We start from the raw sequence: 21,414 nt of genomic DNA, 5'->3' as shown, positions 1-21,414 counted from the left end.
AAGTGTTCAGTGTCACACAAAAAGCAGGTAATGGGTGGGTTTTACATCTCACATTATCTGAAGGTTATCATTGATTGGATCCACAAAATAAATGAATGAATGGATGAATGTTGGAATAGTTATGGAAATGAGATAATTCAAGTCTGATATATTGGAATAAAATGAGTAAGACAAATTTGGAGGGAGATTAATTGTCAAGACATAGGCACAATGACACAGACCTTATACAAGCACCGCTGCACACAGCTCGTCAAACATCAAATTATTTGCACGCCATATCACTCCTTATGTAGTGTCAATGCACTTCAAGTTTTTATGCACTCATTTTAATACACACACGATGACTTGGTTGTGATCCGACTATTTTGATGGGTTATTAACCACAGCTACTGGCTGTACTGTTTCTTGCATGCCACATGCTATGCTGAGCATCTGGAAGGTCAGAGGGCAAAGTTTCTGTTGCAATAAAACCCATTCACTTTAACTGTAGTATTGAGTCATGCATGTCAACATCAAACATTTTTTTATGTTTGCAAATAGACTCACCAACTGCAAATCATAGGAAATGAATGGTCTGCAGGACAGCATTCCTTTTCTGAAACAACCAGTCATAACTGGTAATCTGTGTCCATATGTCCATCAGTGGTGAGGTTTGTAGTGTCAACAAAAAATTTGCTGGATAATCATAGTGCTTGTCCAAACACTACATCAGCAGTTACAGGATTATTATAATTATTGATAGATATTCAAACCAAAACTTGGTAGAACTTGTTTGAATACAGCTCATTCACAACAGTGTTGTTAATGTGTTTAAAAGATGAGATTAAAACTGCCTATCTTGGTTGTTTCTAATGTGAAATGGTACAGTGATTTGTTCCATCCATCCCTGAAGGAATTTCTTGGCAACAGTGAAAAACTTCTGGCCAGTGAGAAAAGTGGTCAGTTGCAATTGGATTCACTATATGTACCAGGTAATGCTGTAATATGCTCTATGATTTCATTACATTGGGAAATGCTTCATTTTCCAGGCAGACATCTTACAATCCTTGCTGATAACTGGCCAGCCAAATGCTGCCTTTACTAAAAGTATTGTACTCTTCATTCTTGGATGTGAAAGACTGCAGAGTTGGCATCCTTCCAGCAAGTGCAGAAACTTTTTCACTGCAGTATAAGCAGCATATAAGGGGCAGTTAAATGAAAACCAAACATCAACCACTACAAGATCACAGAATGGTTCTGTTCAGAACTAAGATATTTATTCTGTTGGGAGATGAGATGATCAGTTCCTGTTTTGTAGAATGCAGTCAGATGCTGAAGGTTCCACAACCACACCCGCACTTGCACTTCTTCATCTGACTGAACTGACATCCATGCATGTCTTTCTTCAGGTTGCCGAAGATGTGAAAATCATAGGGTTAAAGATCTGGGCTGGATGAAGATTGTTGCAGTGTTTTCCACAAAACTGCTTAAGTGTAGCATAGCCTTTGTCCATTTGGGAGTGTGAGGGTGAGCATTATCATGCAACAGGATGATTTTGTCCACACTGTGATTTTGTTGAACTGCATTCCTGGGCATTTTGACTTTATGGTACATCATAGTTTCTGCAAAGTGTCTTCATAGCTCTGTGAATTGATTGTCATTTCATACTCAAGGAACTTGATGAGCGTGTGCCACTGCAATCAAAGAAGGTCATCCAAGAAACTTGATGAGCAAGTGCCACTGCAGTCAAAGAAGGTCACCATGACCTTACTGGAACTTGTGTGAACAGCTTTGGATTTCTTTATGGGAGAGATGTGGGATGTTTCCGCTATTGATTTTGCTGTTTGTCCTTGGGCTGTCGGAATGCTGTTGGGCGGAATCATGCTGTTGGTTGATAACATCCGCCCCCCCCCCCCCCTCTCCCCTTCCCCACACTGCCTCACTGCCTATTTCACAAAGGCTACATGCTACACATCAGCAAGTTGGTTGGGAAACACTGCAACATCCTCCATACAACCCAGTGCTTTCATCTTGTAATTTTCACATCTTTGATGACCTGAAGAAAGATATGTGTGGATGTGGGTTTCAGTTGGATGAGGAAGTGCAAGAGTGGGTGTGGTGGTGGATCTGACAGTGGCCAACCACATTCTACAAAACAGGAATTGATTTCCCACCTCCCAGTGGGATAAATGTCTTAAAGCATTTGGTGATTACTTTTGAATGGAACCATTGCATGCCATGGTCTTGATGTGGTGGGTATTCAGTTTTCATTTGACTCCCCTCATACATCTTCTGGGTGTAAGTGGATCATTTAATTTTTCATTGTGACAACACTTGGCTAAAAATACTGAGAGTCGTAGTTACTGTTGCTTCTTTAGTCTGGACTGTTTTAGTAAATTACTTCCATGGTAATGTACTCTTTTAGTAACCATTGAAGAACTCAATTTCTGTTTACTTCTTTAGTTGTAACTGAAGTAGTAGCACCTTTTTACTACAGAAGTAAGCTGCTTCGGCATACTGCTGGCATTTGCATTTCATTTTCTCTCGAAAACTATTGATTGTCAGCAGACATTATTGCATCACCTTTTGACAATAATATCATGTTGGTGTAATTTATGCTAGAAAGAATTATTAAAATTCAAAGAAGCTAAATCCTATTGTATTAATGATGAGATCAGTGTATTATGAAAGAGAAACAGGATATTAATGGATGAATCTATAATTCAGTCCTTAACCCCATCTTCTACAGGTACCAGCATTCGTTATTAATGGATAATGCATTTTAATTTACTTGCCACCATATACATTTCCATATACAATTTTTTTGCAGCTTAAGATTGAGTTAACAGCACTGTGGTGGCAGCCACAGACAATGTAAGTGTTAAATGTTCAAAAAACATACCAGAAAGTGAAAAAGAGTGGTTTGCTGAAATAATGAAAAAGTACATTACTGCTGCTGAATCTAAAATGCACAATGCCAACATGCTAAAGATGAAAACAGATGCTTTGGAAAAAAAATAGGGGAAAGTGGGGCATGTTGAGAGACGGGACACCTTGAGACAACATCATTTTGAACAAAATTTAATGTTTTAGGTTGGCTATTCCTACAAAGCTGTATACCTTTGCAATGGAGAATGCGAAAGAACTTCATTTGCTTTGGCACAATTATATAGCATTTGAGAAATACTGGAAGGACTGAATTCTCACTAGTGACGTAAATTTTTCAACACTCGGGTAATTTGATATATTTAATTTGTTATGGAATTAGTTTTTGTGTAATTTACATAAAGTTATTGCATTTGCATTTGTGCTTAACTAAAATTGTTCAAATTAGTGAGAAATTGTTTATGGAGTTTAAGACTATGATTTTACTGTGGGAGGTTATGATGGGGCATGTTGAGACAAAGCACAGAGAGGTAGGTTGGGACATCATTTACAGAGTAAATACTCGCTTTAAGTGGGAAAGAAATAGATATAGTTATTTAAATAAATGCTTTTTGCTTTCAGATTGTTTGTTGAAGGTTCAAAATGGTACAAGAACGAAAAAAAGCATAAGGTTAAGGGTAGCTTTGATGCAGATACAATGTAGGAAGGTGCTAAACTTGTTCTACAGGCAGATTCTATCAGGAGTGCTGCTAAAAAGATGAATCTTAAGTTTCAGACTCTTGCTAGATACATACAAAAATTAAGAACTAATCCTGGCAATGCTATAGAAATGAAAGCTCGCTGTGATGTTCGCAGGGTTTTGTCAGATGACAACAAGAGGACTTTGTTAAATTTTTAATAGCTAATGCAAAAAGATGTTCTATGGTCTCACAACTTTAGAAACACTTAAGTTAGCATATGAGACAACAAAAATCAATAAAATAGAATGTCCTGAAACATGAAACAAACATTGTATTGCTGGCAAAGACTAGCTCTATGGTTTTCTCAAGCAACATCCTCAACTGTCCCTTCAAACTGGTGAAGGGTGCAGTCTAGCAAGAGCCAGTTCCTTCAGTCACTTCAATGTGGATATGTTTTTTAATAATTTAGAGACATTACTTAAGAAAATACAGAACTCTATGACCCATCTTGCATCTAAAACCGGAGTGAGACAAAAACCGAAACCACCCAGCAGCCTTCAAAGGTAATGGCACAGAAAGGAATCAAACAAGTGTCCAAAGTTATCAGCGGAGGAAAGGGAACTTTCATAAAAACACTGCTTGTGATCAATGCTGTGGGCAACACCATGCCACCCGTAATGGTTTTCCCACAAGTTCATTTTGAAGAGTTCAAGCTTTATGGTGTACCTACAGGAATGCTTGGACTGGCTCATTCCTCAGGTTGGATGACTTCAGTTAACTTTGTACGCTTCATGCAGCATTTTATTAAATATTCTGGGAGTTCTATGACTCAATAAACACTGCTAATTTATGATAACCATGAAACTCACATGTCCATTGAAGCCATTAATATGGCAAAAGCTAACGGAGTGCACATCTTAACTGTTCCTCCACATTCAACCCATAGAATTCAGCCACTGAATGTTGGAATTATGAAGCCATTTCAGGCTTATTATAATGCTGCTGTAGACACGTGAATGAATGAACATCCAGGCAGTCATTCGTCATCTATAATGTTGCAGCTTTTGTAGGTATAGCCCATGTACGTGCAATGACTCCAGAAAATATAACCAATTCATTCAAGAAAACTGGCATTTTTCCTGTTGACAGGCATGTTTACACAGATGATATGTTTCTGCCAAGTATGGTCACTGACAAACACCATCCCACAGATGAACAGAGAGAAACAAAGCAGGATCCTACAACTGAAGGACAGAACAGTGAACAGACAGCACTTGAATGTGATCTACCACAACAAAGTGGTGATCCTACAAGAAAGGCTGATTTTTCACTACAACCGGAAAATTCACAAAGTTCAAATTACACAGACATCCATTCTCCTCCATTTTCAAGTTACATCAGCCCTGAACAGTTCCATGGCTATCCAAAAGCTGAAAGAAACAATAGGACTAGGAAACCTAGAGAAAAGGGGAGAAGATATGCCAGAAAAGGTAATTCTGGAAGAAAAACAGAACGTAAAATTCTTGAAGTCCACAAAAGTAGGCCTACTTGTTACAAGTGTAAAGACAAGTCTCTTCAAGAAACAGAAAGCTAGCTCTGAGAATGAAGACAAAATGCACCACATTGATGGAACATTGGATTGGAAGATGATATCGCTCAATTAAGTGAAGGTGAAGTTACAGTTCCACAGAACCATGTCATTGGACACTATGTTCTCGTTAAGTTTATCAGCAAGAAAAGTGTAGTCCGTTATATAGGGAAGGTTTTGAAAAAAATGTGATGATGGGGACTTTGAAGTTTGTTTTCTGAGAAAGTTGCATAAGACTGAAAATAATTTCTTCTACCCTGTAGTTGAAGATATTTCTAATGTCCAGATGTGTACTATAGCTATGGTGTTACCTCAACCTCAAGAACATGGAAGAAAAAAACCCCAGAAATTGCTGCATTCTTTCCCTGTTTTGTTTTTGCAGTATAACATTCATTAAAATAGTTTTTTTTATAGAGGTAGTTCATAACATTTTCTTTCTAATTCTATTACTATTTTATTTCATGTTTTATCTCCAGTAAAAAGTTTCACCATTGCAACTGTTTTCTGCCATTTTCAACCAACAATGTGTTATTTTCTTCAGAGATATTTTATCTTATGACTTAATTTAAAATACTATCCCCAAATAATTAAAAAATAGGAACAAAATCAATGTTTCTAATCTAATTGTAAAGTGTCTTATTCTTTCCCATATTGTCTCAACCTTCCACATACAGTATCTCAATGTACCCCACCAGGCAGGCAGCATGAGACATTGTAAATCTTCCATATTTTGAAAGAATTATAAAAAAAAGGCAAAAATTACATCTATTTCCATAAATAATTGTATTTACAGTAAATATACTCCAAAAAAATAGTGAAATCGAAACTGTACAGGGGCTACTTACAAATTTATGGCCGTTTTAATTTTTTGTGTCTCAACATGCCCCGCTTTCCCTTACATGTTGAATACAATGCAGACTCTCTTACACAAAAATGACAAGAGCAGCTAAAGTAACATGGAAGGGCATGAAAGTGAAAGCAAAGAAGATGAAAGCTAAATGTAATTGAGAACAATTTTATGGTGGTGATGGAATAGCTGATATGAAGATAGATGATATAAGCTAAATATTTCCTACTACAATCCCACAAGTTTTTGAGGGGCTAACTGGAGTTAATGGAAAGTAATTACTCAAAACTATAACAACACAAATGATCACCCATTTGTCAAAATCAAACAGATTACTAATGGTAAAATATTCTCCTAAACAAAGCAAATGATGTGTCTCTACCTAAAAATGCAATGGCGGACAACACATAGTGTGCAAAACCTGTTGGCAGAGCACAATAATTTGAATGAAATCAAATGCAAAACAATAAAACATGCAGATGCAGATAAACAGTTACAAAATATATAAACAAAGAAGCATTGGCAATGAAATGAATCTGTTTAACTTCTACCTCTTTGGTACTGACTGCAATTGTTTGCAATAATATGTTGTAAGTCAATGCGTTTGCAAATTTTTTATAGTTGTGGAAAAAATAAGTAAATGTATGAAAATAGATTTTAACTATTATTCTGAAGGTTATTATTGGAAAGAAATCCAAACAGCATTGCAATATGACTATTTCCAATTATGTAATATTAATCAACATGAAAAGTTACTCTTGATTATCACTGATTAGAACAATATAATTCATCCTTGAATGTAATCCAATAGTTGGTATTGTCTTGCTAAGCTCCTTGATCGGGAGAGCCCGCTACAGATTTAACAAGAATTTTAGATGTTTGCAGAATTAATTCCAGTTTGCGTTTCTGCATGCAACAATGAACATAAGACATCCTTCTTTACATTAACTTGTGACTTAACCTGATGCCATAATGTTTGTTACACACATTAGCCATAGTTTTCAGATTTATGGTTACAATCATGGCATGCCACTTTTTACAGCATATCTGTCCACACTATGAAAGTAAATCAAGTCAATTGTACTGTAAATCATTAGTCCATTGTTTAAACAGAACAGTAAGTACCATGCACAATTGTCTATGCAATCACTTCAATTATGTGGCAATCAGCACATAATACATTCTCAGTTAAAAGTTCTTTGTATCAGTACATGACACAAAAATGTGTAACCATATTTTATGTTTCTTTCCATAGTCCATGGTATGCTCTAAACAGTTTTTACTGTCTACAATTAAAAACAGTATTTTTACAGCATGGAAATAGCTTAACAGGGATATAGAGGGATGTTTGATATGAGTCATCGGCTTTGAGCAGTGACACAGGAAGCATGCGACAAATGCCATAAAAAATATGGTGACTATAACGTGATGTTATTGGCAATTTTTTCAAATAACCACAACCTGTTTTTTTAGTTAACATTGTTTGGCCTTGCCAACTCACAACTAAACTGTCCTGTTTCAACCTAGCCTAGACCTCAGGCAAAGCTACAGATCTGTCTGTCACCATTACCGCTTCCTTTTTTTCCTTTCTTTCACTATCACATTTGTTGGCTTTGCCAGCTCACAACCAAACTGGTATCTTCCAACCTAACCTGTACCTCAGGCTAAGCTATACATCTGTGTGTCAGCAAAAATAATTTTATTTTTTTGCTTTCATATTTGATGGCTTCGCCAACCCAACAGAACTGTGAATATATGCACCAAATATATGCATCCATTAATATTATATCACTGGCCAAAGCTGACGACTCAAATCAAACATTCCTCTTGACCCACTTAATGGTCTACACATCAAAGTTTTATGTTTAAAGAGTCAAAACACAGTTCAGGCAAATGGGCAACACAACACGTGAAGTCACTAAATCTTTAATTGCGATAGACACCAAAATAATAAAGCACTTTCCAAACACTGACATTTCAGCCACAAACACCATGTGTAGAGCAGTATATACATCTGGCATAACAATGACCTCCACTCTCTCTTTATCACTCCCGACTCTCTGTTGATGCCTTCTCCTTCAACCTAATTGTATAATTCTACATTGCTCATACACCTTGCTTCACATAATGCTTTGAAGATTCTGATTACATTGGTTTACAGTTTTATAGTCAATCACAATTTCATGTTACTATGTCCATAGCAAATGACTTCAAATGTAATTTTAACAAATAAGAAAGTATCCAACATCAGAATAATTTAAAATGGCAATCACATTTGTAACAACTAAGATATGTAAACAGAAAAATTATTATACCAAGAATTAAATTTGCAAAACTCTTTCTAAAATAACATTTTCAATGCATGATGAAAATAAAGCAGGAAAGTAGTAAAAGAAAATTTAGTGAAAGGGAAAAAAATGTATATCAGCCAGTAGTGTTATGTACATATGCTGCCGTAATGGCTCCAGAATACCAAGCAATGACTCAAGAGATTCTCTACAAAATGTAAACCACTCTTTGAAATCATTGTTGACATGCATCACAAAAGGGTCTCGTCTCTCCATTAAAACCATTATTCTTGGGCTGTCTACCTCTTCTTCCATCCCCATTTGTTCTTTGAACTCCAGGTAATCCATAGAATTCAATACTTAACACACAAAAACCAAAGAACACGCCTCACTCTCTAACTTTACTCTTACCAGTGCTCTGGAGTAAATTTTGGCCTTATTTCCTCCTTAAGTTACTAATGTAGCAGTGTACTCCATTGAGAAAATAAATTTGCTTTGGGAGTACATGAAAAATTTACTCCTGTAGTAATTTACTCCTTTAGTTCAGTACTCTCACCTGGAAGTTGTCAATTTCCTGCTCTCTCAGTAACTTTCTACTTCAGTTTCACTTACTCTTGGTTGGTGCTCACCACTCTAAGGGTTGTTAGTGCTGACTGAGCCAGTGTTGTAGCATAGCTCCCATGGCGATAGCAGATGTTTCTACCATTAGTTTTATAGGTGCATACAGTAACAGATGTGACAGGGGTACAGTCTCTGTTATGGCTAATTCCACTTAAATAAATACAGTCTTTACCTATTCTTCCTGTTGCAGCTTGTCCTCTGATTGAGTGTGCCTCGAAGAAATGTGAGAAGTGGTGCCACCAAAAGTGCATTAGTGTGGATGAATTGGCGTTAAGAAGTTGTCAGGTTTCAAAATCCATCATAATTTTATGTATCATGTGAGGCTGTGGGAGATGGCTGTGTTATTCTGTGGTGGTCAAATCCCTTTTGGAATAATATCATATTCCAGGAACCTTTCTCCACCACTTCAAAAGGACACTTTGATGGTTTTACAAGCAAACCACACTCTTACAATCTAGTAAATATTTGTTGTAAATGGGAGCAATATTCCACCTGAGTGGTTGCCTTCATGAGAATGTCATCAATGTAGGTGTAGTAGTATTCCAAATCTCACATTATCTTACTAATAAAGCTTTGGAAAGCTTGCACAGCATTGCACAAACCAAAGAAACCACATGGGCTGTACTGCAGTTTTGTGGATGTCTTCCAGTGTGAGTGGAATTAGGTAATAAGTTCCATCTAGTTGAACCTCAGAAAAATGTTTGCCTTGCAGAATCATGGGGAAAACAGTCAATAAGGAATAGACACACTGATACAGACACCACTGCAGACTTGTCAAATGTCAGTTTACTTGCATAATTGATTATCTTAATCTATCAGGCACATAAATTGTCAAAAAATAGGAAACATACAGCAATCCACAAATTTATCCCCGCAGATTCTTCAGTAGCTTTTGTGAAGGTACAAAATTGTATGCCATTTATTATTATGAAAAGTGTAACTTTGAAACAAATCTGTGTAAAGTGAAAACAAATCAAGAAACAGTATGGGAAGATCAAAAGAAAAAAATCAGATTTAATTAAAACATATTTATAAGTATCTATAAATATGTGTAGCTAATTTTTTCCTCTGGATTATGAAATCTTATGTTTCTTTGCCAGTTGCCTCTTGCATGTGACACACTCATGTATGACAAATCATTTGAAAAGAATTGAATAAAAAATCTTTTAGATATACATAAGATTTTCGTCTTATGTAGGATCTGCCACTTTGTTGCAAATGTACAAAGTGAACTTGTGCATATAAAAATATCTGCTGAAAATACAAATAATATTACTTCTCAGGTTGTGAACATGGAGTGTAAATGAGTGGTCTTATCAAATTTCAAGTTATTTCATGTCAACTAGAGACAATATTCATTAGGCAGAAAGTGCATTTTTACAGTGGCAGAGACTGGAGCAAAATAAGTCTAATCAACAAAAAAATAAAACAATGGGAGATGAGCTGTGTTCTTAATGAATGAGAAGTTTCCCCTGTCTTCAAAAATACAAAAGATGCAAACTAAGTAACAGGTAAGTGTTCAGCAGGGCCATGATACAAGAGAAAAAATAATGAGTTGTAATATATTTAATCTACCATACTGTACTGTCTCAATCATCACTTTCTCTTATTTTGAGGCAAAAAACTATTTAGTTACTATGCACACAATGTAACTTGGCCTTTTTGCAAGGGATGCAGGGAACATACGCATGTGGGGATGGGAGGTACAGTGGAAACAAGCCCCACCTCTTTCTCACAAGACAGGTAGGACACTAGAATCAACATTGCATTCACAGTGCCTGCTACAAAGCTAGTGTATGGTTTATTGTATAATAGCTTATGTTATAATGTTGGAAATGGGTGGAAACTGCATAGCTAAATGACAATAAAATTTATGATATGGTTATAATAAAGGGAAACATTCCACGTAGGAAAAATATATCTAAAAACAAAGATGATGTGACTTACCAAATGAAAGTGCTGGCAGGTCGACAGACACACAAACAAACACAAACATACACACAAAATTCAAGCTTTCGCAACAAACTGTTGCCTCATCAGGAAAGAGGGAAGGAGAGGGAAAGACGAAAGGATGTGGGTTTTAAGGGAGAGGGTAAGGAGTCATTCCAAGCCCGGGAGCGGAAAGACTTACCTTAGGGGGGAAAAAAGGACGGGTATACACTCGCACACACACACACACATATCCATCCACACATATACAGACACAAGCAGACGTATTCATTTCATTCATTCATTCATTCATTCATTCATTCATTTGTTCATACCAGCCCGAAGTCATGCAGGTTCTTCTGATTCCTTTGCTCCCAGGAAAGGGCCAAGTTCTATTGAACACATAGTAACTGCTCTATTGTTTTATCCATCACTGCTACAACTTGAACAACTGAGGAATGTTTTCCCAGTGTGGTATCAACTTGTAAACAAAAGAAAACCGTTGAAAAAAAAAGTGTGGGTGTTTTAAAATGTTATCATTGATGACATATGGATGTTTGTGTGTATTACTTCTTGCCTTAACACATAGTATGTGTGGAAGTGCTTTAACACATAGTATGTGTGGAAGTGCTGAGGAGGAAACCAAGTTTGAAATACTCCTTCAAAACATGATAGATTCCCAAAAAATAATGTACAGGCATTAATACAATTGATTAAAGAGCCATTTCAGACACACTTGATGAGCTTACTTCATTTTAAAACTACAATACAATTACAGCATCTAGCCTACAGTAACTTAGCTGTTATTTCCAATAACAACAGTAAGAGTAATTATGTGGTTGTTGGTAAAATGAGCTGCTGTGTACATGAAAGCAGAATATCATTGATACCAAACAGAAGCAGTTATAAGTATATTAATATGAGTACTCTTTCCAATTGTTGTGCTGATCTCATTGTCTCATAAGTATGACAGAAAGTAAATAGGTATTTGAATATTATGGAATTCAGATTTTTGCGGCAGTGGTACAAAGAATAGTTTAATTGAGATAGCAATAATATTCTGAAGCTGATATTGTTTACATTAATATATTTGTTGTACAATCACAAAATTTTGAAGATGTATTTTTATCATCAAATATTCATATATGCACAAAATATGGTGGAATGCAATCCAATGTACCAAAATGGTTATTCAGCACCTAAATTGTGTTTTTTTTTTTCAACCGCTCAATTGATTATGGTTGTACTATTTCCTTGTCACCACATGTGTCAGATACACATTCTTGTACTTTAAGAAATTGATCAAGATGTAAGGTGATTCATGCAACTGCATATAATGAATTCGTCCTTTATATAGGTGCTTTGACAGTTGATAATCTATGCTACATCAGGATTAGGACCTGGAGCAGCCTCCTTGTCACAAACAATTGCTTTAATCAATGAAGCCATAAAGTGCAGCTCCATTAGCAACTAAAACTTTCAGTGTAACCTATGTTCCCCTTCTAGTACTTCTAAAATGTACAATCAAGGGCTCTACCATGAGGTACATGGGATTAGTACTACTAAAGGAACATATTTTGTGAAAAAAATTGCACTCAAAAAACTCAATAAAATCAGTTCAATATAAAATCTTATTTAAGTGAGGGGGGTGGGGGGTGGGGGGGTGGGTGGGGGGGGGGGGGGGGGGAGGGGAGAAGCAGATAGAAGAAAGAAGTTTGGTTGAGAAATAGGATGAGAATATGGTCTTCACTCATTCTGTCAACAGCTATTCTTTACAAATAATCATGAGACCCAGTTATCAAGAGCCCACAACTGAAAAATGTGGTTATAACAATTACAGATAATTGCCCACCTTGTAGGAAAAGCACAAAACTAATCAAAATAAACTGAACTGAGTTAATTATTTCACTTTTCTATAAACCAAAACAATATGGAAAGGTATCCATTTATGTGGAGCTGCTTCATTTATGGCACATATTGCTAACTTTTGAGCTACCACAATTTTTGTAGTCTAAGTGAACACTTTCACACACACAGACACTCACATGCACCCACCAACTGCAGAAAGGGAAGTACATGGCCCTTTGTTAACCCTTCACTCATGAGGTGACTTTTCTGCAAAATATACTATGAGGTGGGATCTCTGAAACCCTTATGTTTAAGGCACAAATCATATAAAATTTACAATTTAATTTATGTAACATTTATTTTCAGAATTAGTTAAGTGTTGTTTAAACACTCCTTGTTTATTTTATTGCAATAAATAAAGCCTGCAATATTTTACTTTTTATCACACAAAATCTCGTATCTTTGAGGACTTTTTAAGCAGTACCAATAAATGAACTGTTATAGAAATGAATTTTAAGTTTGGAAAAATTGTATTATCTCTGTAGCAAGTAAATTTTGACAAAAAACTAAATTCTAAGGTTTAAACTTGCACATAAATGTTGCCCTTTGTAGGTACAGAATTGACAGTCAGTACTAGGACCTATATTTTCATTTAATACAACTTGGAACACATTTGATTTGAACTAACACTTTAAGTATTTCGTTGGAGGAACATGAAGGTCCCCATCACAATTGTCCTGAAGTTCCTTCTCTAAATGATCCTCCACTAGCAGAACTGTGATTACTGGCTACTGTAAAATTTTTCATCATTTTCATCTGTTTCTTGATGTCTATCACTGACATCTTTCTCCAGCCACTGATTAATAATACCATCAAACTTGGGATCATCAAAACTGGCACATTACTGTGAACATATACTGAAGAAAACAAGTATGTAGTTCACAAGGTGTGGTATAAGTGATCCCCAACACAACAATAAACCAAGAAGGCGATAATGCAACCAATAACAAAATATGGCAGGGTTTATGATCTAATAAGAAGGATGGGGGATTGAGGGGGCAGGGGGTAGAAAAGCAGCCCACCAGAATTAACTTTGGAGAGCAAGTTCGAAAATTTTCTCATTGTCTGAGAGACCACACATCATTAATTAAGGGTTAAATAATTTAGTGGTATATAGAAGAGTAAAAATTGTGTTAGTGGCCTCTTTGCCACTGGAAGTTAAGACTATAGATGGCTTAAGCTCTATTGTTCAGCAAATGAGTCAATGAGAACAAAATATACAATACATTAAATAACTTAACTACATAATCATGTGGAGCAAATGTAAATAAGTTTTGGCAAACATTCATCCATAAGAACAGTACTAAAACAATAAAAAATTTTGTCAGGAAGAAGTTTTCTACTCTTGTTATCTTTTATGGAATGCCTACAGTTTGAAGTGGAGGGTCTCATAAACATTATTGAAATAATACACATCTTGTTTTGAATACAGAAAATTAATAATATTATTAATAATTTAAAACAAAATTTATTTAATAATATTTGAATACGGTTCATACATACTGTGATAATAAGGAGGACGAAATGTATGTTCTTGCACCGACCATCTAGGTGGGAATATGACAAAATCAGCAATAGCTGTTCCTGGTTTGTTTGAAGGGCAAGTAAGTACAGTAAAGATCGATGGATCCTGCAATTAGAAGAAACAGTGAAGTTTACTTAACAGAGTGAAATTATATTCATGTGTTTTTGTTGCATATGATGTTTGTTAGATGTTTTAATTTACATGAATGCCTGTAGTCAGAAATAACACTTTTCTGTTTCAGAAAGAACTCTACTTATAATAAACCTATTTAACAGCACTGTTGAAGACAAGTTAGTTCGTTATTTTATTTCAGCATTAATGCAAATACTAAGAATGTTTTAAGTAATTGTGTTAACCTCATTTCAAACAGTTAATGCACATGATAACAAATACAGACTAGCTTTTAGATACATTTATGTAGAAAACTTTCATGGAGGCTTAATATGAAGATTTTTATAAAGTGTTTATTCAAGACACTAGCATGTCACTGAATTATAGGAATTAAATGGCCTAATACAAAAATGTAAGTACATTCTACAGGCTAAATGTTGTATATAATAATTAAACTAACTGAAAAATTAAGTGAAAACCTATTGATCTAACCATTATAAACAGTCTGCAGGTAATGACATACAGAAAGCTGAAAATAATTTTAACAATTAGGAAATATGATCATTTACTCCACAACAAGACTGTATGAAGCAGATTCCTTTTAATTAGTGAACAATTGATTAACCATATGTAATGTATTATCAATATTATATAGGAGAGAGGGAAGATTCATTCAATAATTTAAAAAATTCAACAGTTAGTTTCAGACGTCTCTGCACAAACCATGGAACATGCTGCAGTGGCTTATGTGGAAGTGAGCAGTATAATAAGAAACTGCACACATTCTGTAAATATGGCTCAGTGTTTTCAGGTGTACATAAATATTTTCTTTACAAAATATCACTGTAATCCAGTAAATATCAGGCTAGCAGTGCAGATTACTGCACTGTAGGTGCAACAGCATTGGAGTAGTATCTGTGAAGAGTCCAGACTAATCTACAGTCCCTGCCAACAGCCTATTCAGTAGTTGCAGGGGCAATAGTCAGGATGACTGATTGATCTGGCCTTGAAACATTAGCCACCATGGCCTTCTTGTGTTGGAATGATGAACAACTAAAAGAAAGGGGAAACTACCACTGTTATTATTTACCATGGATGTGTACTTCTTCTGCACAGTTTAGTGATGATAGCATCTGTTTGAAAAAATGGTACAGAGGTAAAGTAGTTCTGTCAGAGGCATTCCCTATCCTACTGAAAGCAGTGCCTCCTGGGAAAGCAGCCACGTGGTCTATGAACCTAACTGCAACCACTGTTTGGCATTCTACATGGGCATGACCACTAACAAACTAACTGTTTGCATGAATGGCCACTGCTAAAATATGTCCAAGAGACAGCTAGAGGAGGACACTCCTTAATTCCTGTAGCCCCCTGGTCTCAACCTTCACTAGTGTTTGTCCTCCACCTGCATTTATCCCCTTCCCTGCTCCTATTCCAGCCTCACACATGCCTTCAGCACAATTGCTTTGTTTAGTATCCTTTGACTGCCATATTTAAGACTCATTACTAAAACGAGTCGTATCTAACAAATATTTGGAAGTAACTTCTAGAAAAGTTTGGAGATGGTACAGAATTCTAGATCTGCTTGAACATATTCATTTTGACTGTGTCAACAGAGAAATTCACATGAAAAACTGTTTAATTACAAATTCCAAAGCTCACATTCCAGTGCTGCTGATAAGCACATCTAAAAGTAGAAAAACATTGATTTTTTTTTTGTTTCTTTGTTAAGGAGGAAGGGGGGCATTGATGAGTGATGGTTGGAAAGGAGGGGAAAGTTACTAAGAATAGAGATTCAGAGGATCCCACCTGCTGTGAGGGCAAGGAGAGACATGAGCAAGGAGGAGCCAGATAGAGTGAGGTCAAACAAAGTACACTGGTAAGTACTGTCACAGCTTCAGTCCAGATATGATAGGAGGAAGGAGAAGTACTATGATGTAGAGAGATGAACTGAGTAGTGCAGTAAAAACTATGATGAAGGTGGAAAAGGTGATGGTACAAAACCAAAACCAGCATGACTCTGTCCTCTGCCAATCTCTTCATGGGCCACCAGGAAGATGCATTCCTCAACACCCAGAAACTGAATCCCCTGGCTTCATACAGATTTTACAATGAAGGCTTTCACAACCAGATGTCTGAACTGCTCATAAATCTTCTGGTTTGTATGGTCATGGTCTATGAAACCTTTTCATTCCTGATGTTTTACACAGAGCTGTGCTGGACTTATTCATAGGTACTCCTGGTTCCATTGAATCTTTCTGTGAGGTGGTAGCAAGAGTTGGAAGCATGTCCCATTGTGCCCACTGGAGAAACCTGGGCCACAGAGCACAGTAATGTCTCCCTCTCATTTTGAAACCTTCAGTCAGAGCAATTGGCCCCTGCCTCTGGCCCTGTTCTCTCCTGTTTCATATTCCTAGGCTGGCAGTCACTCTTTATCTCTGGCCCCAGGATGAGCCCTTTCATTATTTCGTAGTTTTAATAATTTATTGTTTCACTGCCTGCCTTCCAACATTTACCCATCATGCCCTCAATATCCTGTACATCCCTAAAACATAGGCAACTGTGGCAAATGTACCTGCTCCACCACCAAACTCATGAATGTTGACACCAAAAATCTTTCCCAGTCTTTATTCTTCCATAACTACCCCAAATTCTATGCAAAAAAATCTGTTGGATAGTCTCCCTCTCTCACCCTTTGACTAATACAGCCCCCACTTCCAAAACCTCTTAAGCATCCCCCTTGTCACAAAGCACCACCCAGGCTTTGACTACCTCAATAGATTAGACTCTACCATCTTAAATCAAGCCCTGAAATGAGATATTCACTCCCTGATGTCCTCCACACACCACCCACTGTCACCTTCCCTCACTCTCTTAACCTTCATAACATCCCAGACATACCATATGTCATTCCCAAACCATTATCACCTACTCCAAGATTCCTACCCTGAACCTGTACTCATTCATTAGCAAGTAATTCAGCCCTACCACTGGTAAATCATACAGTATCAAAAGCAGAGCAATTTATGCAACCACATATGCTGTTTATCAACTAAGACAGCACTGCACAGCATTTTACACATGGAAATGAGCATCACAACACTATCTGAAAGCATATGTGGCGACTATTGACCAACTTGTGTGTAATATCTTTGTTTGGCAAGCTCTTTGCGAGCAGTGCACTGAGAATCAAGAATGTATATAACTGTATATGTGTGCTTCTGAGTAATAAAATAGTGCTTATTTCATGTGTTATAGTATACATCATTGGATCTGGCAATCTTACAACACTAAACCCATACTGGTGACCCCAAACTTTGTTCGCGAGTGCTATGACAAACTCTTGTACCATGAACGGTACACAATGGATTGCTTGCCACCCGCTACACCGCACACATGTCAACTAGGTTTTCCAACAGACACTTTGGCATTGTTTTCCAATCATCCACCTTGTGTTCGCAATAGTTCGATGCAGTTTGTGAACACACCGACTAGCTGTACTCAACAGGACAGTGCTTCTACATTCCCACAGCCATGTGTGCCAGCATCAGATATGAACAATAACTTTTCATTACCATACATGAGTCAGCAGTCGTGTGGCAGTGTTCTGTACCAACAGAATGTTTTTTGCACACAAAACTTTGAATGGGAACATTTTACATTGAATATGAACTTTCCACGTGTTCTGAGTGCTCAACGGCTGACACAATGTGCTCAAACCCCATTGACTATGTTTATGGGTTTCCCAACTGCCAGTGTGAACTGTACAATCGAATCAGTGGTGGTACAAATTGAGCTGGATGCTCAAGACAGGAAATTTCATGTATATCCCGGAACTCCGGATTTTGCATCACTGCCACTGCTACTGACCTGTTGGCCTGAGACACACAAGTGTGAGCATTACAGATTTGCCATACTGCATTGGGTGTGGGTCCATCATCCCCATCAGTGTTCATGATCAACAACGGTACTGTCCATAGAATCAATACCACAGAAGGTCCACTGGTACATGCAAAGGTTAGGCATTTAAACCTGGAAAAACTTAAACACACCAATGCTATTATTCAGGAACTTTTAGATAGTAAGACTGTTCTCCCTTCCTCCAATAGTTGGTCGTCACCCATTCATTTGGTGCCCAAGAAAGATGAAACTTTCTGCCTCTGCGGTGACTATCAGGCACTTAACACCAGAACAATTCTAGATAATTATCCCATCCCAAATATTCAAGACTTTGCTGCCCAACTGCATGGGGCACAAATTTTCAGTGTAATCAACTGTCACAAGACACCACCAACTGCCAATGCCGCCGGAGGACGTTGAAAAAATCGCTATCATCACCCCATTTGGGTTGTCTGAATATTTAAAAATGCTGAACAGACGTGGCAACAGTTCATCAACTCATTGGTTGGAAAACTGGACTTTGCATGTGTGTACCTGGATGACTTGTTAATTTTTTTTTCCTCCCTCGAGGAACATGAACTTCATTTAAATACAGTATTACAACTATTACAAGCAAACGGTGTCACAGTGAACAATGATAAGTAACAACTTTGCCGCACTAGTGTCACTTTTCTGAGCCATGGGATTTCTGTTGACAGCATCCACCCCCTACGAGAATGGGTCAAGGCCATTAGTACGGTGCCTTTGCCCAAATATTTTCAGGGTCTCTGCCACTACCTTGGAACGGTAAATTACTACCGCAGACACATCCCCCACGCCACCAACATACAAGCCCCACTGACGGGTGCTCTCACTTCAGGGTCTCAGGTGGTCACATGGACTCCAGATATGTGTCACCCATTTGATAACCTAAAGTTGGCCCTACAGACAGCCATTACGCTCACTCACCCCATTCTTGATGCTCCCATCTCACTTACTACAGACGTGAGTGATACAGCAGTGGGGGCGGTACTTCAGCAATCCGTGGGTTCTGTTGTACAGCCACTCAAATTTTTCTCCCACAAACTGTCTGCTTCCCAACATAAATGGTCGACCTTTGACTGGGAACTATTTGCTATTTACACCGCTACCATATATTTACAAGATGATACATAAAGTCGCCATCTCGTGGTATTCAATGACCACAAACCACTGGTTAAACTTTCTGTAACCCAGGTAAGGACTCATCTCCAAGACATTTTCAGCATATGGACCTCATATGTCAGTTGATGGATGAAATACGTTATGTCAGAGGGGCAGACAATGTCGCTGCTGATTTTCTATCTCATGCGTCAGTCTTATCTTCACAACTGGACCTCAGTGAACTCCATACATTGCAAACAGAGGATACTGAACTTGCCGCATTGCACTCCGATGTTAAAACAGGATTCAAACTAGAGTTATGGACACTTCATGGGCTTTCGTCACCCATCTGGTGCGACATTTCAACAGGACACATATGTCTGGTGATTCCTGCACCTCTCCAACGGGACATTTTTAACAGTATCCATGACTTGGCACACCCTGGTATAGGCACCACCACACGTCTGGTATCTGAACGTTTCATTTGGCCTGGGGTAGTAAAACAATGTCGCATTTGGGCATGAAGGTATGTGGCTTGTCAGCATGAAAAAGTAGGATGTCATGCACAGCCCCCCCCATGGGTACATTCAATGTGGAAAAAAGAAGATTCCAGCATATACACATCGATATTGTTGGGCCCTTACCCCCTCAGGCCCCTTACATTACATACTGTCTACCATTGACAAGTTTACCTGCTGGGTAGAGGTAATTCCTCTCACTACTATCACAGCTGACTCAGTGGCCCGAGCCCTTTTATTAATGTGGATCTTGCGCTTCGGCTGCACAGTTTCTATCACCACTGACCAGGGCCACCAGTTTGAGTCTGCCCTCTTCCAACAACTTTGTGAACTGTGTGGTGAAATGATTTAGGACTACAGCATACCATCCCCAGAGCAATGGGCTTGTTGAATGCTGGCACAGAAAACTTAAAGCTTCCCTGATGTGCCATGGAGGTGAGTGGGCCTACACCTTACCATGGGTAATGTTAGGCATTCGGCCTGCGTACAAAGATGACCTTGGCAGAAGTACTGTACACTCCCAGCAGAGCTGGTCGAACCTTCACTTCCTCCAGATCAAATCTGTGACATTTGTTGGGCATGTTAAGGAGCTAATAACTAACATTCGTGTGCCCCCTCCTCGACCGCACTCACTCCCTCCCATATTTCTGCATAAGGACTTGGCATTGTGCACTCACATCATGGTGCGCGGTGACACCGTCCAACTGGCACTAAGAATTCTATACTCGAGCCCACACAGAGTCATATCGCGGCGTACCAACACATGTGAAGTGCTCATTAATGGGACACCTCAAATGGTAACTGTCTGCCGCCTCAAACTGGTGTGGGCTCTGGGAGAACTGCATGATACTGCATCCAGTCAGCCCGCACATCCTGCTACACCTGTGTCGCATGAGGCATCTATGGATGGTCTGCGGGTAAGTGAAGCCCATTCCTGCACATGTGACGTTACCCACTCCCAGTCATGTGACTGTGCTACAGGTGTTTGTGACATTCCACTAGAGAGTGACGAGTGTGATGACTCCCCCTCCTATAGGCAGCCCCCCACTTCTCCCTTGTTAGGATTTAGTGATGTATCAGGGGCCAGCATCGGAACGTGTGTTGCCACCACCATCGACTCTTGTAGAGATTCTGTCAACCCGTATACGGAAGAGGTAGTGAATGTCAACACAGATTTTCTTTGCAGCTCTAAAGTGTTTTTTGTTATCTTCTACAAATGAGCCAGCATCCCCAATGACAACTTAACCCACATTCATCTTCTCCAATCTGTCCCCTTGCCTGTTGGTATTGACCATCAATGGTAAAAGTCCTACGTACTGTAACAGGCATTCAGGTTCACTACCACGGCTCGTCACAACCCACCATCCCATCCCAGATTCCTCAACTGCTGTACGAGGATTTGCCCGGTCAGGCAGGACCATCCGCCCCCCTCACTGGCTCAAAGACTTCAGTTACTAATGTTATGTAAGGTATGGTTTCAGTTTAAACACACTCTCCCTTCCCCCTGGGTGTTTC

General features: G+C 38.2%; 1 protein-coding gene across 1 annotated transcript in view; it reads right to left on the bottom strand.

Moving 5' to 3' along the window:
- Window positions 1-21,414, bottom strand: part of LOC124594826 (homogentisate 1,2-dioxygenase) — a 96,013-nt gene that overhangs the window by 8,113 nt on the left and 66,486 nt on the right. The window contains exon 8 of the mRNA XM_047133270.1: window positions 14,230-14,356. Within this exon, the coding sequence (XP_046989226.1) occupies window positions 14,230-14,356 (127 nt within the window). The remainder of the gene's footprint in view (window positions 1-14,229; window positions 14,357-21,414) is intronic.

The sequence above is a fragment of the Schistocerca americana genome, chromosome 2, assembly GCF_021461395.2.
Source record: "Schistocerca americana isolate TAMUIC-IGC-003095 chromosome 2, iqSchAmer2.1, whole genome shotgun sequence".
Taxonomy (NCBI): Eukaryota; Metazoa; Arthropoda; class Insecta; order Orthoptera; family Acrididae; genus Schistocerca; species Schistocerca americana.
Note: the sequence above shows the minus strand (reverse complement) of the source record. Positions and strands in the feature narration are given on the sequence as shown.